Raw genomic sequence first — 20,800 nt, 5'->3', positions numbered from 1 at the left:
TAAGTAATAAAAATATTAACTTTATACCTAACTACAGAAAATAATACATAAATGTCCCAGAACGTAAAGCTGCGCGATTTAATTGAACCATGGAATTATTAAGTTCCACGTAGAACTGGAATGAGCACTACAAACTTATTTTTCCGTCTGTACACTTAAAAATAGTTCTTATAAAACAGACTTTAGCTCCTCTACCCATGTATTATTAAACACCGGTCCCCGCGAGATAGCCATATGGCCCAGCGCATTCCGCTGGAAGCGCGTCGGATCGCATTTGAAGACAACTATATGAAGCTTAACTACCTTGACATACGGTCTACAAAAGATGCGCGCCACGATTCCTTTGATGTATGCCCAAAAATCATTTTTTGCAACTATGAAAATGGCGTCGCGTCGGACGGAGTTGTCGGAGTTTCGGAGTTAGACCACAGAGTACTTTTTATATTATGAAAAGTTAGACATAAGACAATCTGTTATCTGTGGTTATTAGCATTTTTGCAGCATTTAATGTTTCATTTATCATTTGTAATGTATTTCAAGCAGTAAAATGGTGAAAAAGTGTTACGTTTATTCTTGTCGGAGTGAATCTTATAGCGGTTGCAACATATCGTTTCACAGGTAAGCTACCTACCATACTTATTTTCATATATTGTCGACCTATCAGAAAGGGACAGTCAGCCTACACTCCATTTTGTATTTCTCAGACACTACACTTGATTCCAAAAAAAACTAAATTTTCTTGGTCCCTCGAATCAAAATAAATACATAACCTCCAATTTGATAATATTAAAAGAATTTCAACTTTCTGTATGAATTCAAAGCATCGAAATGGTGCGAATGTGTTGCGTTGCGTTTTGCCAACAAGAATGTTATCGCGGGTGTGGACTTTCATTCCATTCGTGAGTAAAAACTTATTTGTAATAAATCGTTTTAGTTTCAATTTATATACATTTCAATTTACAAACTATTTATAGTGTCTCCTTAATAAATTAGTATAGCTATCCTTTGTGTAATAAAAAAGCTCTCAGAGTTATTCTGAAGTACTTTTTCCCGCTTTTTTTTGTATTTCAAACTTAATGTTTATAACGAGGACTATCTACCGTATGTTTATGGCTAAAATCCAGTGTTACCAAGGGGTATTGGGATCCCGGGTAACTGGGTTGAGGAGATTAGATAGGCAGTCGCTCCTTGTAGAACACTGGTACTCAACTGCATCCGGTTAGACTGGAAGCCGACCCCAACATAGTTGATTGTTTGTTTAAATTTAATAGGCTTCAGATCTTATGAACCAATTTAAATAAATTCCTTCACTGTTAGAAAGCTACACTATCTACTCTGGACATGGGCTATGATATTTTTTTACACATACAGAAAGAATTTTCCCTGGGATGCGTCATGTTTCACGCACGCTTGGGATGCGTCCCAAGCTAATTAGCTTAGCATTTTCTCAACTTTGCTGGGTTCACACAACACTAGAAGGGCCGGGCTCCATGCTATATATCTACTAAGACCACGCACACTACATATTTTATTTTTTTATATAGATTTAGCTTAACAATAGCAAATTAGGAATAGTCATAAAATACGAAAAGAAACAAAGAAATAGTTTTTTGTGAAATATTTATATTGAAATTGCCTTGCCGCCAATTTGACTGCCTTGGTCTTTCTAGTGTTAACCAGATGCAACTGAATACAAAAGTTGACCTCCTCAACCCAGTTACCCGGGCAACCCAATACCCCTATTTAAGTCTCAAACCGCATAGAACAGCTGTTACTATTACAGCCTTTTTATCGTCCCACTGCTGGGCTGCGGCCTCCTCTCACACGGAGAAGTATTGAGCATTAATCACCACGCTTGCTCAATGCGGGTTGCTGATTTCAGACTATATAGTCCAGGTTTCCTCAAGATGTTTTCCTTCACCTTTTTATCAGGCATTGGTGTGCAAAATATACTTAGAAAGTACATACAAACTTAGTAAAGTTGCCTTGGTACTTGCCTGAACTGGAATCTAACCACATGCTCATATTTACTGGGTTGGTTCTTTACCCACTAGTGGTGGTGGCCTAGTGGGCAAAGAACCAACCTCTCAAGTATGAGGGCGCGGATTCGATTCCAGGTCAGGCAAGTACCAATGCAACTTTTCTAAGTTTGTATGTACTTTCTAAGTATATCTTAGACACCAATTACTGTTTCGGATGTCACGTTAAACTATAGGTCCCGGCTGTCATTGAACATCCTTGGCAGTCGTTACGGGTAGTCAGAAGCCAGTAAGCCAGTAACACCAGTCTAACCAAGGGGTATAGGGTTGCCCGGGTAACTGGGTTGAGGAGGTCAGATAGGCAGTCGCTTCTTGTAAAGCACTGGTACTCAGCTGAATCCAGTTAGACTGGAAGCCGACCCCAACATAGTTTGGGAAAAGGCTCGGAGGATGATGGTTCTTTACCCACTAGGCCACCACAACTTCATACTGCTACTGAGTGAACAGCTGCTGAAAAATATTATTCTTTTCAGATTTCCAACAGATGCTGCACTGAAAAAGAAATGGCTAGTTGCTATCAAACGAGAGAAGGTAGCAAAGAACTCCGTTGTGTGCAGTCGTCACTTCAATGTGGACGATTACCTCAATCCGTATACGAGTAAACTGAAGCCCACTGCTGTTCCCTCTGTGGGAACTCCTGAGGATGGAGATGACTCCATTACTAAGGTTTGTTTGAAAGTCAATTCGTACTTAAGTCACACTCATCTTGTTGAACATGATACCTGATCTCTCTCCGGTGGTGTCGGATTGTCGTCCCATCGCGCTATGAGAGTGAAGGAATAGTGAGTGCACCTGTGTCTGAGCAAATGCTTGTGCACTATAATATGTCCTGTGCAGTTGGCTGATCTCCTTAAATGAGAACAGCTGCGTAGCCGATAATTGGCTAGGAAGATATCATCATTTGATTGAACCACTTGCACACAATTCCTCAAGTTGTTGAATGTTAAGTTGAACATCTTGACTGTATAAGCAACTCTTGGCATGGTAGATTGCTGACTGTCCTTTTGCTGCCTCCCCAGCGACGCCCTAAGCCGAGGTCCGACCCCGCAGGGGATGCCCTTAGCTCAGTCGCTTAGTTTATAAGTTTTACGCCCCTGGCTGGAGGCCTTAAATTCGAGGCATCCACAGGGAAAAGTCCGGTTAAGCAGTACACGGCCTCCTAGGCTGAACTGTGAGATGCCATACAAAACAAAAAAGGTTGATTGCCTATAGAAGGTTGAGTATTTCTGAGAATTTGGCTGGTTGGAAACTATGGTAGTTCTCAGTTACCAACCAGCCAAATTCAATGTTTTGATTGAACTTTTAAATATCGTTACTTTCTATGCAATAAGTATACATAATTAACCGACTTCCCAAAAAGGAGGAACTTCTCAATTAGGCCGGTCTATATCTTTTTGTCTTTACAGATATGCCGCGTTTGCCTGGCGATAGACGTGAAAATGTATGAAATAAACGAATTTTATTTAGAATTGTTTGAAAGTGTCACTGGCATTGCTGTGAGTATACTAGTTTTAATTATGCATGTAGTACCAGCCGTTTTCCCGCGGTTACACCCGCGTCCCGTGGGAACTACTGCCCGCACCGTGATAAAATATAGCCTAACATGTTACTCGGAAAAAGTGTAGCTTTCCAATTATTATTTTTTTGTTGTCGCTGGGCTAAAAATGCTATAAAGCATCCCCTTCCCGTCGGGGGACGGGAGAGGGGTATGTGGGACTTCCTGGTAAAGACGTTTCCGGTATACCCACTAAAAAGGCCCAGCGGCACTCCGACCTCGCCTGAGCGGAGGGGGTCTGGGAATCTGTGACGTCCAGTCCCCGGCATTGCCCGCCTTACGGCAGGCCCCTCATACCTCCCCCCAGTGGGGAATTCATAAAATAGGTACCTTAAGTTCATTCTCTGTAGATGTAAGTTATAAGTTCTAATTTCTATCATATTTTTCTAGGATGATGAACTAAAACACGAGGTATATCAGAATTTGTGCTACGAGTGCGTAGCTAGACTATCAAAATTTAATGCGTTCAAAGATAAGGCATTGTTAGCAGACTCGTTATTTCAAGGATTACTTCAGACTGGAAATGTTGTAAGTATTTTTTTTGATCATCTGCCTAGTCTTTTCCCTACTATGTGACTTTAGGATCCGTTCACAGACCGGCTCGGAGAGCATCGGCAGTGCCGGCTTTAACTCTACTAGCGCTCTGGGCGAGATTTCTACGGCGCCCCCAACTGCAATTCAAACCCATTCGAAAAACAGAGACATACGTAGTGACCGATTGCGCGAGTGAAGCGAGCGCGATTTTTTTTATAGTCAACAAGTCAAAGCAAAAATTACGTAAAATGTAGCCCAATCGTACATAAGTTATTGCTGGTTGGTGAATGCAAAAACACGGGAACACAGGTTCTGATTGCGCGAGCGAAGCGAGCGCGAATTTTTTTGTTATACTAGGTGTTGATTTGCATTTGTGCCATAGCTCAGGAGGAGGACATACAATACGTAAATAATCGATTGGAATTACAGTAGATGGGAAATAACTAATATGCACTGCTTTTTTTGTCATTGTAATGTCGTGGTATTTCCGAAGTAATCCAATTTTATGAATGAAATTTATGAGTGATCGTTGCGTATGCTTTGTGTTTGCGTTTGTGTGAGGGTGCAGCACGGTTTTAACGCCAGTAACATACGCGCCAAGTTTAAATAAGGCTAAATGACATTTACGGAATTCCGAAAAAAAATTAAAGAAAAAAAATTACGTACCAATTTTTTTATTGATTTGGGTCGAGAATCATTAGCATAATTACCTCCTTGAATATGGCACGGATGCAAATCAACAGCTTGTATTTTAGAACTCAAAACAAAAATGACTTAAAATGTAGCCCAAACGTAGATAACTCTTTGTTGGTGTTGGCGCCTATAATTAAAATTTTGGGACTTAAAGTAGTACCATAAATAGAAACTAGAAGTTACTTTCTTATTAATAAAAGGACTTAAAAACGACGCTACCTTTTTGCTAGGGTAGACAAAAAAAAATTGAAAAATAAAAACAACTATAAAGTGAAACAAGCCCGAAAAAGCTTTTTTGAGATTTGGATCGCTAAAAGTCCTTAACATATATAATAAAAGGCGACTGTGAAGTGAAGAAGCCGCGAGCCAAGGGAACGCGAATTTTTTTGTGTAGTGGGACATTAAATTAAAAGTAGCTATATGTGAAAAAAAATGTAAGGGTAAAGTAAAGAAACCGCGAGCGAAGCGAGCGCGAAAATTTTTCAGTTTTGGGACATAAAAGTAGTGTATCTAACGCGCCCGGCATTGTATGACAATACATTAATTTAATTGAAATTTCTTGGTCGAGGAGCGTACCGCGGCGCCCCTGAGCCCACGGGCGCCCGGGTTATTCGCACACCCTGCACCATAGGTTAAGGCGGCCCTGATGCTATCCATACATTTGGATACAGTTCTTGTAAGCTGCGATCTTTGATGAAATTTAAAACAAAAATAGGAGTAAAATTCTGATCAAGGATTGGTTGGGGGCGCCTGCGGCGCCCCTTATGTCCGGCGCCCTGGGCCGTCGCCCAACCGCGCCCTACCCTAAAGCCGCTACTGAGCATCGGCGATCATTTTTCTTTTCACACAGAATGGAATCGGCTCCGATCGGCAGAAAGAGCATGCAATCGGAGCTAAACGTCTGCAAGACCAAGAAAAAATACGCGATCAGAGCAGATCAGCTCCTCTTATTATTTCACACCGAGCGCCTTCGAGCATTCTTAATGTCAAAAGCAGTGCGCATGCAAAAATAAACCTTACTCCAAATACTAAGTACTCGATTTTCAACGTGTTAAGAATTTGCTCTCCTCTCCGATCCGATCTGTCTGAACGGCTTGAATTCTTAACTTCTAAAACTAACTGTTTTTGTGCTCTAAAGGGTCCATATTTTTTTCTATAGCTTTTAAAAATTACAACTGTTGTATTGTTTTGTGCTAAAAATAATACAATGTTTAAATTTTAAGAATTAATATCCTACAAGAAATTATAACTTTCGCGTCCTCATACACCACGACACCTCATATAATAGCAATATAATATATATATATAATAGCATTAAACCTCTTATATTCTAGATAAAATCGAAGCACATAAAGGCAATTCAACAAAATTACAGCGTATTCCGCCCAAATTTAACCATTAAATGGATCTACCCACCCGTAGATTACGAATCGGGAGAAGGTAAAACAAATATTAAATTAGAGCATGTTGTTGATAATAAAATAATAATTCCTGCCGTTGAAGAATTTAAAGCACAATTCAGACCTGTTAAAGTGGATAATAAGGCGAAAACAGACGTAACAAATAAAAATATAGGTGTTAAAGTTGTTAATAAGGTCAATACTGACTTAAAACGAACAGTACCAAATGCTGTTGTAGTCCAAAACGTGCAAACTAAAAGTATAAAAGCTAAAAATACAGTTCTAAAAAGAAATACTACAGATACTAAAGTTAAAGTTGAATCCTCAAGAATAGCAGATGAAAACGAAAGTGATTTTTGTGAATATGAATTTCTAGAAGACGAAGTTGTAGGTAAAGAGAGCTTTGTAAATTATAGTGAAAGACAAATAAAGCAAGAATATTTCAATGACGATGAAAGTATTACTATTGATGAAAAAAATATTAAAGATGAAATTTTATCTGATAATGATAGAAACAGCAATGATGGTGATGATTCAAATTACGAAAATGATGATGATGTAGGTAGAACTTACCTAACTTTGGACAATAGATCATCGGATGATGACTTAAATTGTTTTGGTGATCAATCTTCTTTCGTCGTTGATAATATTAATGCAGATATTATTGAAACTATCAAAGAAATAGTCATAAATCCTATAGGCGAAGAAAATTCAAGTAACAATAATAATTCAACAGTCGACCATGATTATTTTCAACAAGATAATGCAACAGAGAACACAGAACAGACTGAAAGAGAGAAAGACAAAAAAGAGATTGTAAAAAAGAAAATAGTAGAAAGAACTAAAAAGGTTTTGAGTAAAAAGAAATTTGAAGATGATAATATATTGATTGGACTGGAAGATACGACAGACGAGTATAGAAGGTGTGTCAAATTGCAGATGGCGATTCTAAAAAGGTAAGTTTATTAACTAACTAGCCGTTTTCCCGCGGTTTCACCCGTGTCCTGTAGGAACTACTGCCCGCACCGGGATAAAATATAGCTTATGTTACTCGGGAAGAGTGTAGCTTTTCAACAGTGAAAGAATTTTTCGAATCGGTTCAGTAAGAAAAATATATCTGTTACTGTGACAGCCTTTTTATCGTCCCACTGCTGGGCTGCGGCCTCCTCTCACACGGAGAAGGATTGAGCGTTAATCACCACGCTTGCTTAATGTGGGTTGCTGATTTCAGACTTTATAGTCCAGGTTTCCTCAAGATGTTTTCCTTCACCAAGATATACTTAGAAAGTACATACAAACTTAGTAAAGTTGCATTGTTTAACCAGTATATTAACGTATTTAATTTTAGGTACGACACACTTTATATGAATTTAATTAATTTTCCAGGTTAGAAAACTCAGAATTTGTAGTCAAAGGGTTTGCAAAGAACAGCTTAGATTTATCACTATTCACAGTTACAAAACGGTCGTATCAAGAACAGTTACATGATATAGAAAAACGCAAAGAGACCCAGAAATATAAGGAGGCGCCTTACAAATGTGAAATTTGTTTTTTACCGTTTTACAAAGCGAGGACTTTGGATCTACATACGGAAAGACATACTGATGTAAGTATTCTTTTTTAACCGACTACGCAAAAAGAGAGGGTGGCATCGTAGTTCTTGTGGGTCTATCTATACCTACCTAGCTTCGAAATGGATAATCATAGCTTTATGCTGTGTTTAGGGTTCCATAAAAGTAAAAATAAGACCCTTTTGCTATGCTGTCCGTCTGTCACTAGCCTGTATCTAATGAACTGTGACAGTTAAACTGTTAAAAACTTCAAAGATGATGTGTTTTGTTGCCGCTATAACAACAAAAGTAATGAAAACTTGAATAAAATTTAAGGGGGCTCCCAAACAACTAATTAAACGTGATTTTCTTACATTTTTTTGGTGGGATATTGAGTAAGATTCTTGAAATATTCACAGTATATTCAGGAAAACTTGGACTTTTTTTACTGTTAAAGCCTTTTTATCGTCCCACTGCTGGGCTGCGGCCTCCTCTCACACGGAGAAGGATTGAGCGTTAATCACCACGCTTGCTCAATGCGGGTTGGTGATTTCAGACTTTATAGTCCAGGTTTCCTCAAGATGTTTTCCTTCACCTTTTTATCAGTCATTGGTGTCTAAAAAATACTTAGAAAGTACATTTAAACTTAGAAAAGTTGCATTGCATTGTTGTTGTTGCATTTTACCCCAGCAAATATTAATTACCTATGTATGTTTTTTCTCTAATTCTAGGTGTGGGGTAAATTGGAGTGTTTCATATGTAAGATGAGGCTCAGAAACAGGAAGGGTCTGCTACAACATTTAACAGTTAGACATGTGCACTATTATAAGTGTAATAAATGCTCTTTTGGTGCTATGACCAGGTAATTTTTAGAATAATAAATATTTATTTATTATATTTTCTAATGTTTTTTAGGGTTCCGTACCCAAAGGGTCCATCTGTCACCAAGCTGTATCTCATGAACCGTGATAGTTTGAGAGCTGAAATTTTCACAGATGATGTATTTTTGTTATAATTAAGAAATGATTTTTTACAACAAAGTAAACAGAATAAAAATGTGCGAGAATTAGGACACCACTTATGAGTCAGTCATTACAAACAACGGAAATTCTCTCTTGAAAACTGACAGCTGTCAACTGATCAAAACATTCGATACTCCTAACTTTATCTCTGCTTTACACATGATGTTGTAAATTATTAAAAACGAAAAATGACTCCTATTGCCAAACCACTGAATGGATTAGGTTTTTTTTACAATTCGCCATAGAAAGCCAAATTATATGTGATAGGATTTAATGTGATTAGGTACGACACACCCGATATAATTATATTTTTTTATTTCAGATTTGCCGCTCGCTCTCACGTTGCGTACCACAAAAGCAAAATTTATCAGTGCAAGCACTGTAACAAGGTTTTCACGTGAGTAATTCTTGAGTTTAGAACGTTCAAACAAACATACAAACTGTTCTAGCAAAAGCTAAAACCTCTGGCTGGCAAACCTCCTATATTAGGGTTCTATACCCAAAGGGTAAAACAGGACCCTATTGTTTTCGCTCCTCTGTCCGTCCGTCCGTCTGTCACCAGGCTATAGAGGGTTGAAATTTTCACAGATGATGTATTTCTGTTGCCGCTATAACAACAAATACTGAAAACTAGAATAAAGTAAATATTTTCGGGAGCTCCCATACGAAAAACGTGATTTTTTTGCTCATTTTTAAAATAATGGTACGGAACCCTTCGTGCGCGATTCCGACTCGTACTTGGCCGGTTTTTAATTATATTTTAACAGCCTTACTTATAAACGTAAATTAAATAAAAGTAATACTTAAGGGCTGTTTAAGAAAATTCCTACTTATAAACGTTGCTCAAGCATGTCTTAACTAACATTTAATCACTACTTAAGGCTTTAAGTAGTGATTCGTTAAAATGTTGCTTAGAAGGTGATTAGAGATTTTTATAAGTAAGGGGGTTAATGTTTTATTTTTTTTTTCAGAAAACCATCATCATACTTGGGTCATCTTAGACTTAAACACTTATGTGATTTTGTTTGCGAACTCTGTGGCTATATGTTTCTTAGTAAACACGGTGTTTCTACCCACAAATGTTTGAAACATGCCAATGAAATTAACGTGAGTATTAATCATCATCTGTCTAGCCTTTTTCCAACTATGTTGCGGTCGGCTTCCAGTCTAACCGGATGCAGCTGAGTACCAGTGTGCCACAAGGAGCGACTGCCCTATCCGTAATATATTCTGAACACCATTGTCTGTGTTTCGGAAGGCACGTTAAACTGTAGGTCCCGGCTGTCATTGAACATCTTTGGCAGTCGTTACGGGTAGTCAGAAGCCAGTAAGTCTGACACCAGTCTAACCAAGGGGTATTGGGTTGCTCAGGTAACTGGGTTGAGGAGGTCAGATAGGCAGTCGCTCCTTGTGGCACACTGGTACTCAGCTGCACGCGGTTAGACTGGAAGCAAACACCAACATAGTTGAGAAAAGGTTCGGCGGATTTAATCACCTGTGTAATTCTTTAATTACTCCCCTTATGTACTCTACTTATATGCATCTCATAGGTATTTTATTCTTATTTCTAGAGAAGGCCAAGTGAAGGGGGGGGGGCTTTGGGGGTTGTGTTTTGTAAATTTGACTTTCAAAGTGCTAATTTTCTACCTTTTTTTTTACGACGTCAAAAATCGTCAAATGACCCCTCTCGCTGTGGGTTAGCAGCGGTGAGGGAGTGTCAGACTCTTACTGACTAAACACCGTCGTGTTCCGTTGTAGGCCGCGTATGTACCAGCGCCGCGGTAACTCGCGCGAACAACCCGCAGCCCGCTATTTTTTTTTCTACCTTCTATGAGTAAATGACTTTTTATCTTTTTCAGAAGAAACTGGAAGGCCCGTATTGTAAAACCTGTGATGTAACGTTTGCATCTCAAGAGGCTCATGACAGACATCTGAGGCTGTCTTCACGGCATACGGTTGAATCTGCCCCGTAAGTATTTATTTATTGCAACTTCCTGCACCCGGATAAGAAGTCCTGATAAATGGGCTGTCAAACACTGAATTAAGCTAAACAAATGTTTCTTGATTGATTGATTGAATTCTTCAAAAGACCGAGATAAAAACTATCCTATGTTCTTTCTAAAGGTCAACTCTATCTCTGTACCAAATTTTATTAAAATCAGTGCAGTTGTTTAGACGTGAATGCGTAACATACATACAGAGTTACTTCCGCATTTATGATATTAGTAGGGATTGTCTTTCTCTCTCCGGTGGTGTCGCATCGCGCTATGAGAGTGAAGGAATAGTGAGTGCACCGCAGTCCAAGCAAATGTGCACAAACTATAATATGTCCTGCGCAGCTGACTGATCTCCTTACATGAGAACAGCCGCCGTAGCCGATAATCGGCTAGTAGGACATCATTCATCATTATTATTTTGTATGTCTCTACCAGACCTCGGGACTATAGAGTCCCAGATTTTTGGGAGGCGAACGTGGGGCCGAAGCCAACACGCTGAAGCCCTTTTGAAACAACTTTAATAAAATGGTGACACAATAATATTTTATTTCATTATTGTTTCAGTGATCGTCTCCGCAATGAGCAAATAACCCGAAGAAATTTCGTAAATCTAAAGTACACGAGGTTGAGGAAATGTCAATACGTAAGTTATTTTTATACTAAACTAACTTCCGCTCGCGGCTTCGCACGCGTGGGGTGTTGATAAAAAGTAGCCTATAAATGTAATCCAGGGTATCCCCTATCTACATACCAAATTTCAACCAAATCGGTCCAGCCGTTTTTGCGTGTAAAAATAAAGAACTTACATCCATACATTCTCACAAACTTTCACATTTTAATATTAAAAGGATAGTAGGACTAGCTGACCTTATAAAGTTCGTATCGTTTCAACCTTCCTTAAACCTCTACAAACATTTGAACACCAAAATAAGCCAAATCGGTCCAGCCATGCTCGAGTATTAGGGACACTAACAATAAGCATTTTTTTTTATGTATAACACTGTAGTATTTTTTTTTAAAGCGTGGTTTTTAGTTTTTTTTTTTACTGTTATTTTTATTTTATACTTTTATCGTATTCCTGATAGCAAACCCTTTCATTTGATACCCATATCATGGGGGTGGATTTTAAATAGCCTGTCCGCCATTTTGGAGAGGCCGCCATATTGGATTTGTAATGACGTTTTTTATCGAGCCATGGATTGTCATCATAACTCAGAGCGTGCAAAATTTGATCCTAATCGAAGACCGGGAAGTGGGTCAAAATTATATTCCAAGATTTTCTTACATACATAGTTAGTCATACAACAAGTGAAGCTAATATAAGCGTGTTAAAAAAATAGAGCCCGCCAGCTACTGTTGGCAGTTTCACCTGCTTCCTGAGGGAACTATTTCCCACAGCCGGATAAAAAGAAGCTGATCTAGGAATCAGTTGGAAAAAGAATGAAAAAAAAACCCTCATTTGGTCAATTCATATCTTAGACACCAATGACTGTGTTTCGGATGGCACGTTAAACTGTAGGTCCCGGCTGTCATTGAACATCCTTGGCAGTCGTTACGGGTAGTCAGAAGCCAATAAGTCTGACACCAGTCTAACCAAGGGGTATTGGGTTGCCCGGGTAGCTGGGTTGAGGGGGTCAGATAGGGCAGTCGCTCCTTGTGGCAGACTGGTACTCAGCTGCATCCGGTTAGACTGGAAGCCGACCCCAACATAGTTGGGAAAAAAGGCTCGGAGGATGATTCCGCGATAGACGACCTCGATGGCGCAATGGTCACCATGCCGGACCGCCGAACCTGAGGTCCCAGGTTCGATTCCCGGCTCGGTCGACATTTGTGTGATGAGCGTGCTTGTTGGCCGTGGTCTGGGTGTTACAATATGTATTTATAAATATGTATATATGTAGCTATATGTAGTTTATCAGTTGTGTTAGCACCCATAACACAAGTTAATTAATAACTTACCATGGGGCTAACCGACCGTGTGTGAAAAGGTGTCCCGACATTATTTATTTATTTATTTTATTTACATTATTTATTTATTTATTTATTTATTTGGTCAATTCAAGCCATTTGCTAATGCATATTATTAGTCATAGAAACACACTGACAAACAAACACACACAGGACACACATCACTTACACACACACACACAGCCACTGCCCCACACACACACACACACACACAAACACATGCACACACACCCACCCACACACACACACACTTGTATATCCATTATTTTTGTTATTTTTGTTTAATATATTAAGATAATAAGTTATAATTTAATAAAAATTCATCACACTAAAATTAATAGTAATAGTACTTGATCTAATGACAATTGGAACTAACAATCCCAGGAGCCTGGTGACGTAACACAGGTATTGCATACCTATTTCGGGCACCAGTCTCACACAATTTTTTTTTTACTGACTATTTAGATTATGCGCTTTTTGTCAAGATGTAATTTGTGATGAGATAATCATCATCATCATCATCATCATCTCAGCCATAGGACGTCCACTGCTGAACATAGGCCTCCCCCTTTGATCTCCACAGATACCTGTTGGAAGCGACCTGCATCCAGCGTCTTCCGGCGACCTTTATAAGGTCGTCTGTCCACCTCGTTGGTGGACGTCCTACGCTGCGCTTGCTAGTCCGTGGTCTCCACTCCAGCACTTTTCGGCCCCATCTGCCATCTGCTCTGCGAGCAATATGGCCTGCCCATTGCCACTTCAACTTGCTAATCCGGTGGGCTGTATCGGTCACTTTGGTTCGTCTACGGATCTCCTCGTTTCGGATTCGATCACGTAGAGAAACACCGAGCATAGCCCTCTCCATAGCTCGTTGAGCGACTTTGAGCTTTGAGATGAGGCCGATAGTGAGAGACCACGTTTCGGTGCCGTAAGTCATCACTGGTAACACACATTGGTTAAAGACTTTCGTCTTGAGGTACTGAGGTATGTCGGACGAAAAGACATTGCGTAGTTTCCCGAACGCTGCCCAGCCGAGTTGGATTCGGCGGTTGACCTCTTTCTCGAAGTTGGACCTACCTAATTGGACTACTTGTCCTAGGTAGATATATGAGTCAACAACTTCGAGTACCGATGCCGTGGGACGCCGGCTTAGAATTGCGCTCCCCCCAAATCATCCCGTGGGTGTCGTAAGAGGCGACTAAGGGACAAACCGGAGGTCGGGCAGCAGCGTCCTCCGCGTACTGCATACCCTCACTGCGATCGCCAACCCGCCTGCCAAGCGTGGCGATTAAAGGCAATTACCCCCCAATGAGTAGCACAGAAACCAGGCCCCCAGTCCCCGGCAGCTTCGCTATTCCTGGCGCGGGTAGCGGTCAAGGTAACGGCGGAGCAGGGGGTGCTAAGAATCTCCGGAAGAGATCCGGCTACCCACCCCCACGACGACTGGCCCTGGTAACACACAACATACGCACATTGAGGACTGACGAAAAGATCTACGAGCTGGAAGAGGAGTTGAGCAAGTTACATTGGGACATTATGGGGTTATGCGAAGTCCGTAGAGAGGGAGAGGACACCGTAACCCTGAAGTCTGGTAACTTGCTCTACTACCGGGAGGGTGACCAAAAGTCCCAAGGTGGTGTCGGGTTTCTCGTTCACAAGTCCCTCGTAAGCAACATAACAACCATCGACAGTGTGTCGAACAGGGTGATATACCTAATACTCAGAATATCCGAAAGATATTCGCTGAAGGTCATTCAGGTATACGCACCGACCTCGTCACACTCCGATGACGAGGTGGAGACTATGTATGAGGACGTAAGTAGGGCCATACATAGTTCCAAAACCCACTTCACTGTTGTTATGGGGGATTTTAACGCTAGGTTGGGCAAGAAAAGCGGTGATGAGTTGAGAGTGGGGCAATTTGGATATGGGCAACGGAACCATAGGGGACAGAGGCTGGCTGACTTTCTGGAGAAAGAGGAACTCTTCATGATGAACTCTTTCTTCCAGAAGCCGCCTCACAGGAAATGGACCTGGTTGAGTCCCGATGGTTTCACGAGAAACGAGATAGACTTCTTCATGACCGACAAGGGACGGATATTCAGTGATGTCTCTGTGATCAACAGGGTAAAAACCGGAAGCGATCACCGAATCGTAAGAGCCTCACTGAATATCAATGTTAAACTTGAAAGGTCCAGTCTGATGAAGTCTACGCTCCGACCTACTCGGTCCCATATTCAAAACCCGGAAAGCTTTCAACTCGAGCTCTCTAATCGCTTTGCTTGCCTTGAGAACTTAGTGTCAGTGGACGAGATCAACGACGGACTAGTGGAAACTGTCCGCACGGTAGGGTCTAAGTTTTTTAGACCCTGCCGTAAAAATAGGCCTCAAAAACTAACCGAGCAAACCTTAAACCTCATGGCTGAACGACGCTTGCTACAGTTGCAGTCTTCCCATGATGCGAAGTCATATAGGCAGCTCAATAGACGAATATCCAAATCCTTGCGACACGATCTGCGTCTCTTTAATACGAATCGTGTTAAAGAGACCATACAGCGAAACCAAGGCTCCAAAGTGTTCGCAAAGGACAAGTCTATTGGGCAAAGCCAGATGACTAAGCTGAAACGGGAGGATGGCAGCATAGCGTCGACCAAGGCAGAGGTTTTAGGCGAGATCGAGAGGTTCTATGGACAGTTATACACTTCGGTCGCAAAGTCCGTTGACAGCTTGGCAGGAGATCCAAGAGCCAAGCTGTCCCGACATTATACCGAAGATATCCCGGACATCAGTCTGTACGAGATTAGGATGGCCCTGAAGCAGCTTAAGAACAACAAGGCGCCGGGTGAGGACGGAATCACTTCAGAGCTTCTGAGAGCGGGTGGAACACCGGCACTTAAAGTCCTCCAGAAGCTCTTTAACTGCGTCCTGTCCGAGGGCAAAACGCCTGAAGCATGGAGCAGGGGTGTGGTGGTGTTGTTCTTCAAAAAAGGTGACAACAGCCTATTGAAGAACTACAGACCCATCACACTTCTAAGCCATGTTTATAAGCTGTTTTCAAGGGTTATCACGAACCGTCTCGAGCACAGGCTTGATGACTTCCAGCCTCCCGAACAAGCCGGTTTCCGAAGAGGCTTTAGTACCATAGACCACATCCATACGCTGCGGCAAGTTATACAGAAGACCGAGGAGTATAACTTGCCATTATGCTTAGCGTTTGTGGACTATGAGAAAGCCTTCGATTCGGTGGAAACATGGGCGGTACTTGAGTCACTCCAACGATGCCATATTGACTATCGGTACATCGAGGTGTTGAAGTGTTTGTATAATAACGCCACCATGTCGGTCCGAGTACAGGAGCATAGCACGAAGCCGATTCCGAAGAGGCGTAAGACAGGGGGACGTAATCTCCCCGAAACTGTTTACTGCCGCAATGGAAGACGCCTTCAAGCTCCTGGAATGGCAAGGACTTGGCATCAACATCAACGGCGAATACATCACTCACCTTCGGTTTGCCGACGACATCGTAGTCATGGCAAAGTCGATGGAGGAACTCAGTATGATGCTCGAGGGCCTCGACCGAGTTTCACAACGGGTGGGCCTGAAAATGAACATGGACAAGACGAAAATTATGTCAAATGTCCATGTTCAGCCCACCCCAGTCTCTGTTGGAAGCTCGGTACTCGAAGTTCCGAAGAAGTCGAGTACACGGCATGATGAGATAATAAACATTTTTATTATTATTAAAAAAAAAACAGTTAAGTTTAAGATGTCCGTAGTTTTTCTCATTCACGTAGTATATCTTTTTAATTATAATTTCCAGTGCAGTCTAATGTTCTCAAACCGCGCCGACTATAACGCCCACATCGAGGCTAAACACCCGGAGGTACACGCGGCTATAGAGGCGCGGAACAAGGAGAGAATCAAGAAGAAATGCCCCAATACTATGTGCGAACACTGTGGGAAACTGTTTCCGGTGAGTACAAGATATAGTTATCGGCACGGATATTGAGCCCTCAGGCACGGTGGAGTGATGACTTGCGCAAGACGGCTGGCAGGAGCTGGATGCGAGAAGCCGAAAATCGATCTCAGTGGCGTGCACTTGGAGAGGCCTATGTCCAGCAGTGGACTGTGATAGGCTGATGATGATGATGATGATTGAGCCCTGACCTTCACCTGCGCAGAAGCGATTTACTGCCTTATTGCCTTATACGTACGGTGCGCAAAGCGATCCCCACTCTTCCGCCGAGGGCTCAATATCCGTGCCGATAACTTTACGTTATTTGTAAAAACATGGGTAAACATAGAGTTATGCAGGTTGTTAGACAAAATAATAAGCGTTTCAGTCAACATTTCAACCATTAATTTGGCCTCTTACCTCCCCACTCAGAGACATTTAATGGTTACTTAAGCCATTCCTTAGTGAAGGATTTGAATGACATTCCGTCACTAAGGAGTGACTTAAGCGTGTCGGGACGGCGACGCTGCAATGGCTCGGCGGCATCGGTCACACTGCGGGCGCGATCACGTCCCGTCCCGCCTGTATTCGTGTGTGTTGTATACGTGGCTTGTATTCCCGCTCGGCGCGGCGGCGGCGTGGCGCGATAGTTATCGTCGCGTCGAGCGAGACGGCTCTGTGTGGCGTCATCCGTAATATCTAGTACATTACAACTGCTCAGTGTCGCGTCGCCGTCCCGCCACGCTGCGCCCGCTGTGTGCAGAGAGAGACCTTTAATATTTCTGTGGCTAAACCGTGTCCATTTCGACCGCGCGGCCACCTCATAATTTTTGATGAAACTTTGCCAGGAATTAGTAGTAATTTGTTACTTTTCACTCCTCTTTTCCTGAATTTGTTACAAAAAAAACCAAGCCGCTATGACAAAGAACAGTTGGCCGCTAGAACCGCCACTTGCCGTAGTCATCGCCCGTGATTACTCAGAAACTATACAATGCAGATAGACGAACGATACATCAAAAGAAAGGTCTTAATTTGTTAAATTTGTTACAAAAATAAAAAAGGTCAAAACGTAGATATACAAAAAGTTATGCAATGTTAAGTTTTCAGGTTATGAGTAGGTAAGTATATCACCGTAGGCACCAAATTAATAGAGGCTAATGTGTATAGAAAATTAGTCTTTAATTTGTTACAGCGAAAAAAGACAAAAAAATACTAGAAAGCAGGTTCAATAATATGTTAGAGTCGATTTTAGTTGGCCGCGCGGACGGCAATATGCCTAAAATACAATTTCGTTTTTCTCGTTATTAAAAGTAGGTTTTAGCTTAATTAGAGTACTAGTCGATGGGTAACGTAACCTAGTTTGAATAAATATAGCGAATTTAACTGCAGCATTCATATTTTAGGAGATATTTACAAAAACATAGTGGTATGAAACTGTATGAGAGTAGGGTGTCCATGCATTTTCACATATTCGAAATTTTCGTTATTCACGTTTTATTTTGTTAGGGAGAGTGCATACTTTATAAAAATCAAAGTCACAAATAGATTAAAATTTCTTTATCACTGAATGAATTAGGCTATATGGGAAAAAAAAATCCTCTTTATTATATAACACTAATTATTTCTTTCACAGACCAAAATGCATCTTCGAAATCACATGTGGGTGCACACCGGTGATAAGTACTACAAATGTACGAAGTGCCCAAAATCATTCACTTCGCTAAATGCCTTGAAATGCCATGCACTGTACAAACATGAGGGATCTAAGGCAAACGCCGTGTGTCCTATATGCGGGAAGACGTTACTACATGCTAGTAATTTACAGAAACATATGTTTGTAAGTATTTATATAACATAATAAATAATAATAATGGCGTCCACGGCGGCTATTCTCATTTAAGGAGATCAGTCAGCTGCGCAGGACATATTATAGTTTGGGCACATTTGCTTGGACTGCGGTGCACTCACTATTCCTTCACTCTCATAGCGCGATGGGACGACAATCCGACACCACCGGAGAGAGATCAGGGGCCCGATTCTCCTAAGTTAATAATGTCAAAATCGAGTAGAAATCGAATGGCAATATGATCGCAATAGCAGTTTTATCCATATCGGGCATTCTGCTACTAATATAAGACCAATCGTATTCCAACGACATTCGATTGGTTTGCGATTGGTCTGCCATTTGGTCTATACGGTAGTTAGCTCTACAATCATATTGCAATCGTAAATAATTTGCAGACGATATGATTCATTATTGAATCACAGAAACGGATAAAAACTTCTTAATTTTCCTTCTACGTGTCCCTTCCCAAACTACGAGCCGCTATGATGGTATAATTAAAATCTAAATTGAGTAGACCAAAAAGTTAAAAAAAATAAAGTCTTTTTAATAAATAAAATACACAGTACACTGGTGAAATCTCGCTTTCACGAATTGAGAACATCGTTTTTAGAAAGTCGGTTAAAATATTACAGTAATTACATATCTATGTTTACAGAGTCACACAGGACAAAAGCGGCATATATGTACAATTTGTGAAAAGAAATTCACTTGGCGTCACGAACTTACAAGCCACGTGAAACATGTCCATTTGAATGTACCCTGGCCGAAACGAGTAAGACCACGACGGAAAGAGCCGAAAACACCCGAAGAAGAGTAGGTACGTAATATACAGCATCATCTGTCCAGCCTTCTCCCAACTATGTTGGGGTCGGCTTCCAGTCTAACCGGATGCAGCTGAGTACCAGTGTGCCACAAGGAGCGACTGCCTATCTGACCTCCTCAACCCAGTTAATCAAGCAACTCAAAGACTGGTTGTCAGACTTTCTGGCTTCTGGCTACCACTTTCGAGCAGGTGGAAGCCTGAATATGACCGGTCTCATACATCAAGAGAACTTCGTAGTGACTCGTTGACGAATAGAACCGGAGATACAAAGTGTGAGACGGCCTCCGTCAAGTGTTCTTCTCTGACGCGAGGGAGGCTTATCGCTAGCCCCAGAATATCCTAACTATACCCTTTTCAACGAGCCGTGAGCCAAAACGTAAACAACCCATAAAAGGGTTCTTTATATGTCACGATTGAAGTAGTGAACATATTTTGTATAAATAACTACGGAAGTAATGCACTGACAACATTAGAAATGATATTTTAGAACGATGTCTGTAGAACTTATGAAATCCTTTCAAACTTATTTGAAATCAATTGTATTTTGTGTAATTTAATATGTATGTTAGTATTTAAGGTATATATCTATGGGCCAGTGCAGCCTGAAAATAAAGATATTTGATTTGATATTTTATTTCAGTGCCCAGTGAACGAAGCTAAGTGTTTGGACCTCGTCCAAATGATTGAAAAAGACGTGGCAATCGGCGAAACTACAGACAAGAAGGCATTTTATCGCTTTTTAGGAACACATCTGCAAAATTGTCGTGGAGAGGAACGCATATGATTATAATTTCTGCCAGATATTGCTGTGCGAACACGCTACAATATCTGTCAGATAAGTTCCTGATAGGCTATCAGAGACTTGTATGAGTAACCGGAAGAACGGGTCACTATAAACACAACAGTACAATATATTTTTTTTACTTGTACCTAATAAATGCTATTACACAGTTTGTCTATGTTTTATTTTAACTCTTTAATCATAGCAAGTTGCCAGATGTAAAAACTGGCCAAGAGCGTGTCGAGCCACGCTCAGTGAAGGGTTCCGTAGGTACCTAGTTTCTGAGTAGGTATAGCCCATAGGAAGATAAACTGGATGGGTTATGTATGTTGGGTTTTCGGTGGTAATTTTAAATTGTGTGAACCAATTTTAATATACTTATTTTTTTTATTTGAAAGAATATACGTTAAAAATTATAAAATATGTAAACTAAGTTAAAAAATTGTTTACAAATGCGACTAAATTACTAGTCTGTTTCTTATTCTCGTAGACTAAATTGACACTTGCAAAACGTCAAACTTACAAATAATGTTGCTAGCTTTTTTGTGCAGTGTTGTACCTACGATACCGATTTGTTGAATCGTAACCTTTTATCGATAATAGACGAATTTAATATTCATTCAAAGTTTTATATTTA

At 40.8% G+C, this 20,800-nt stretch overlaps 1 protein-coding gene across 4 annotated transcripts; it reads left to right on the top strand.

The window, feature by feature from the left end:
* The first annotated feature begins 460 nt into the window (after window positions 1–460).
* LOC124644585 (zinc finger protein 267-like) lies at window positions 461–20,335 on the top strand. Of its 4 annotated transcripts, none has more exons than XM_047184060.1 (15): window positions 461–618; window positions 2,513–2,705; window positions 3,446–3,535; window positions 3,985–4,122; window positions 6,156–7,177; window positions 7,608–7,827; window positions 8,503–8,633; window positions 9,116–9,190; window positions 9,765–9,900; window positions 10,656–10,762; window positions 11,355–11,433; window positions 16,579–16,731; window positions 18,347–18,550; window positions 19,215–19,376; window positions 20,023–20,335. In XM_047184060.1, exons 1-14 carry the CDS (start codon window positions 548–550, stop codon window positions 19,374–19,376), a joined length of 2,781 nt encoding a protein of 926 aa, XP_047040016.1. In that variant the 5' UTR covers window positions 461–547; the 3' UTR covers window positions 20,023–20,335. The 4 variants fall into 4 exon arrangements, with proteins under 4 accessions (XP_047040016.1, XP_047040014.1, XP_047040017.1 ...); XM_047184058.1 differs by having other exon boundaries at window positions 10,653–10,762; XM_047184059.1 differs by lacking the exon at window positions 461–618 and adding an exon at window positions 738–899 and having other exon boundaries at window positions 10,653–10,762.
* The last annotated feature ends 465 nt before the right edge of the window (window positions 20,336–20,800 follow it).

The sequence above is a fragment of the Helicoverpa zea genome, chromosome 30 (assembly GCF_022581195.2).
Source record: "Helicoverpa zea isolate HzStark_Cry1AcR chromosome 30, ilHelZeax1.1, whole genome shotgun sequence".
Taxonomy (NCBI): Eukaryota; Metazoa; Arthropoda; class Insecta; order Lepidoptera; family Noctuidae; genus Helicoverpa; species Helicoverpa zea.
This window is presented reverse-complemented; position numbering and strand designations above follow the sequence as displayed.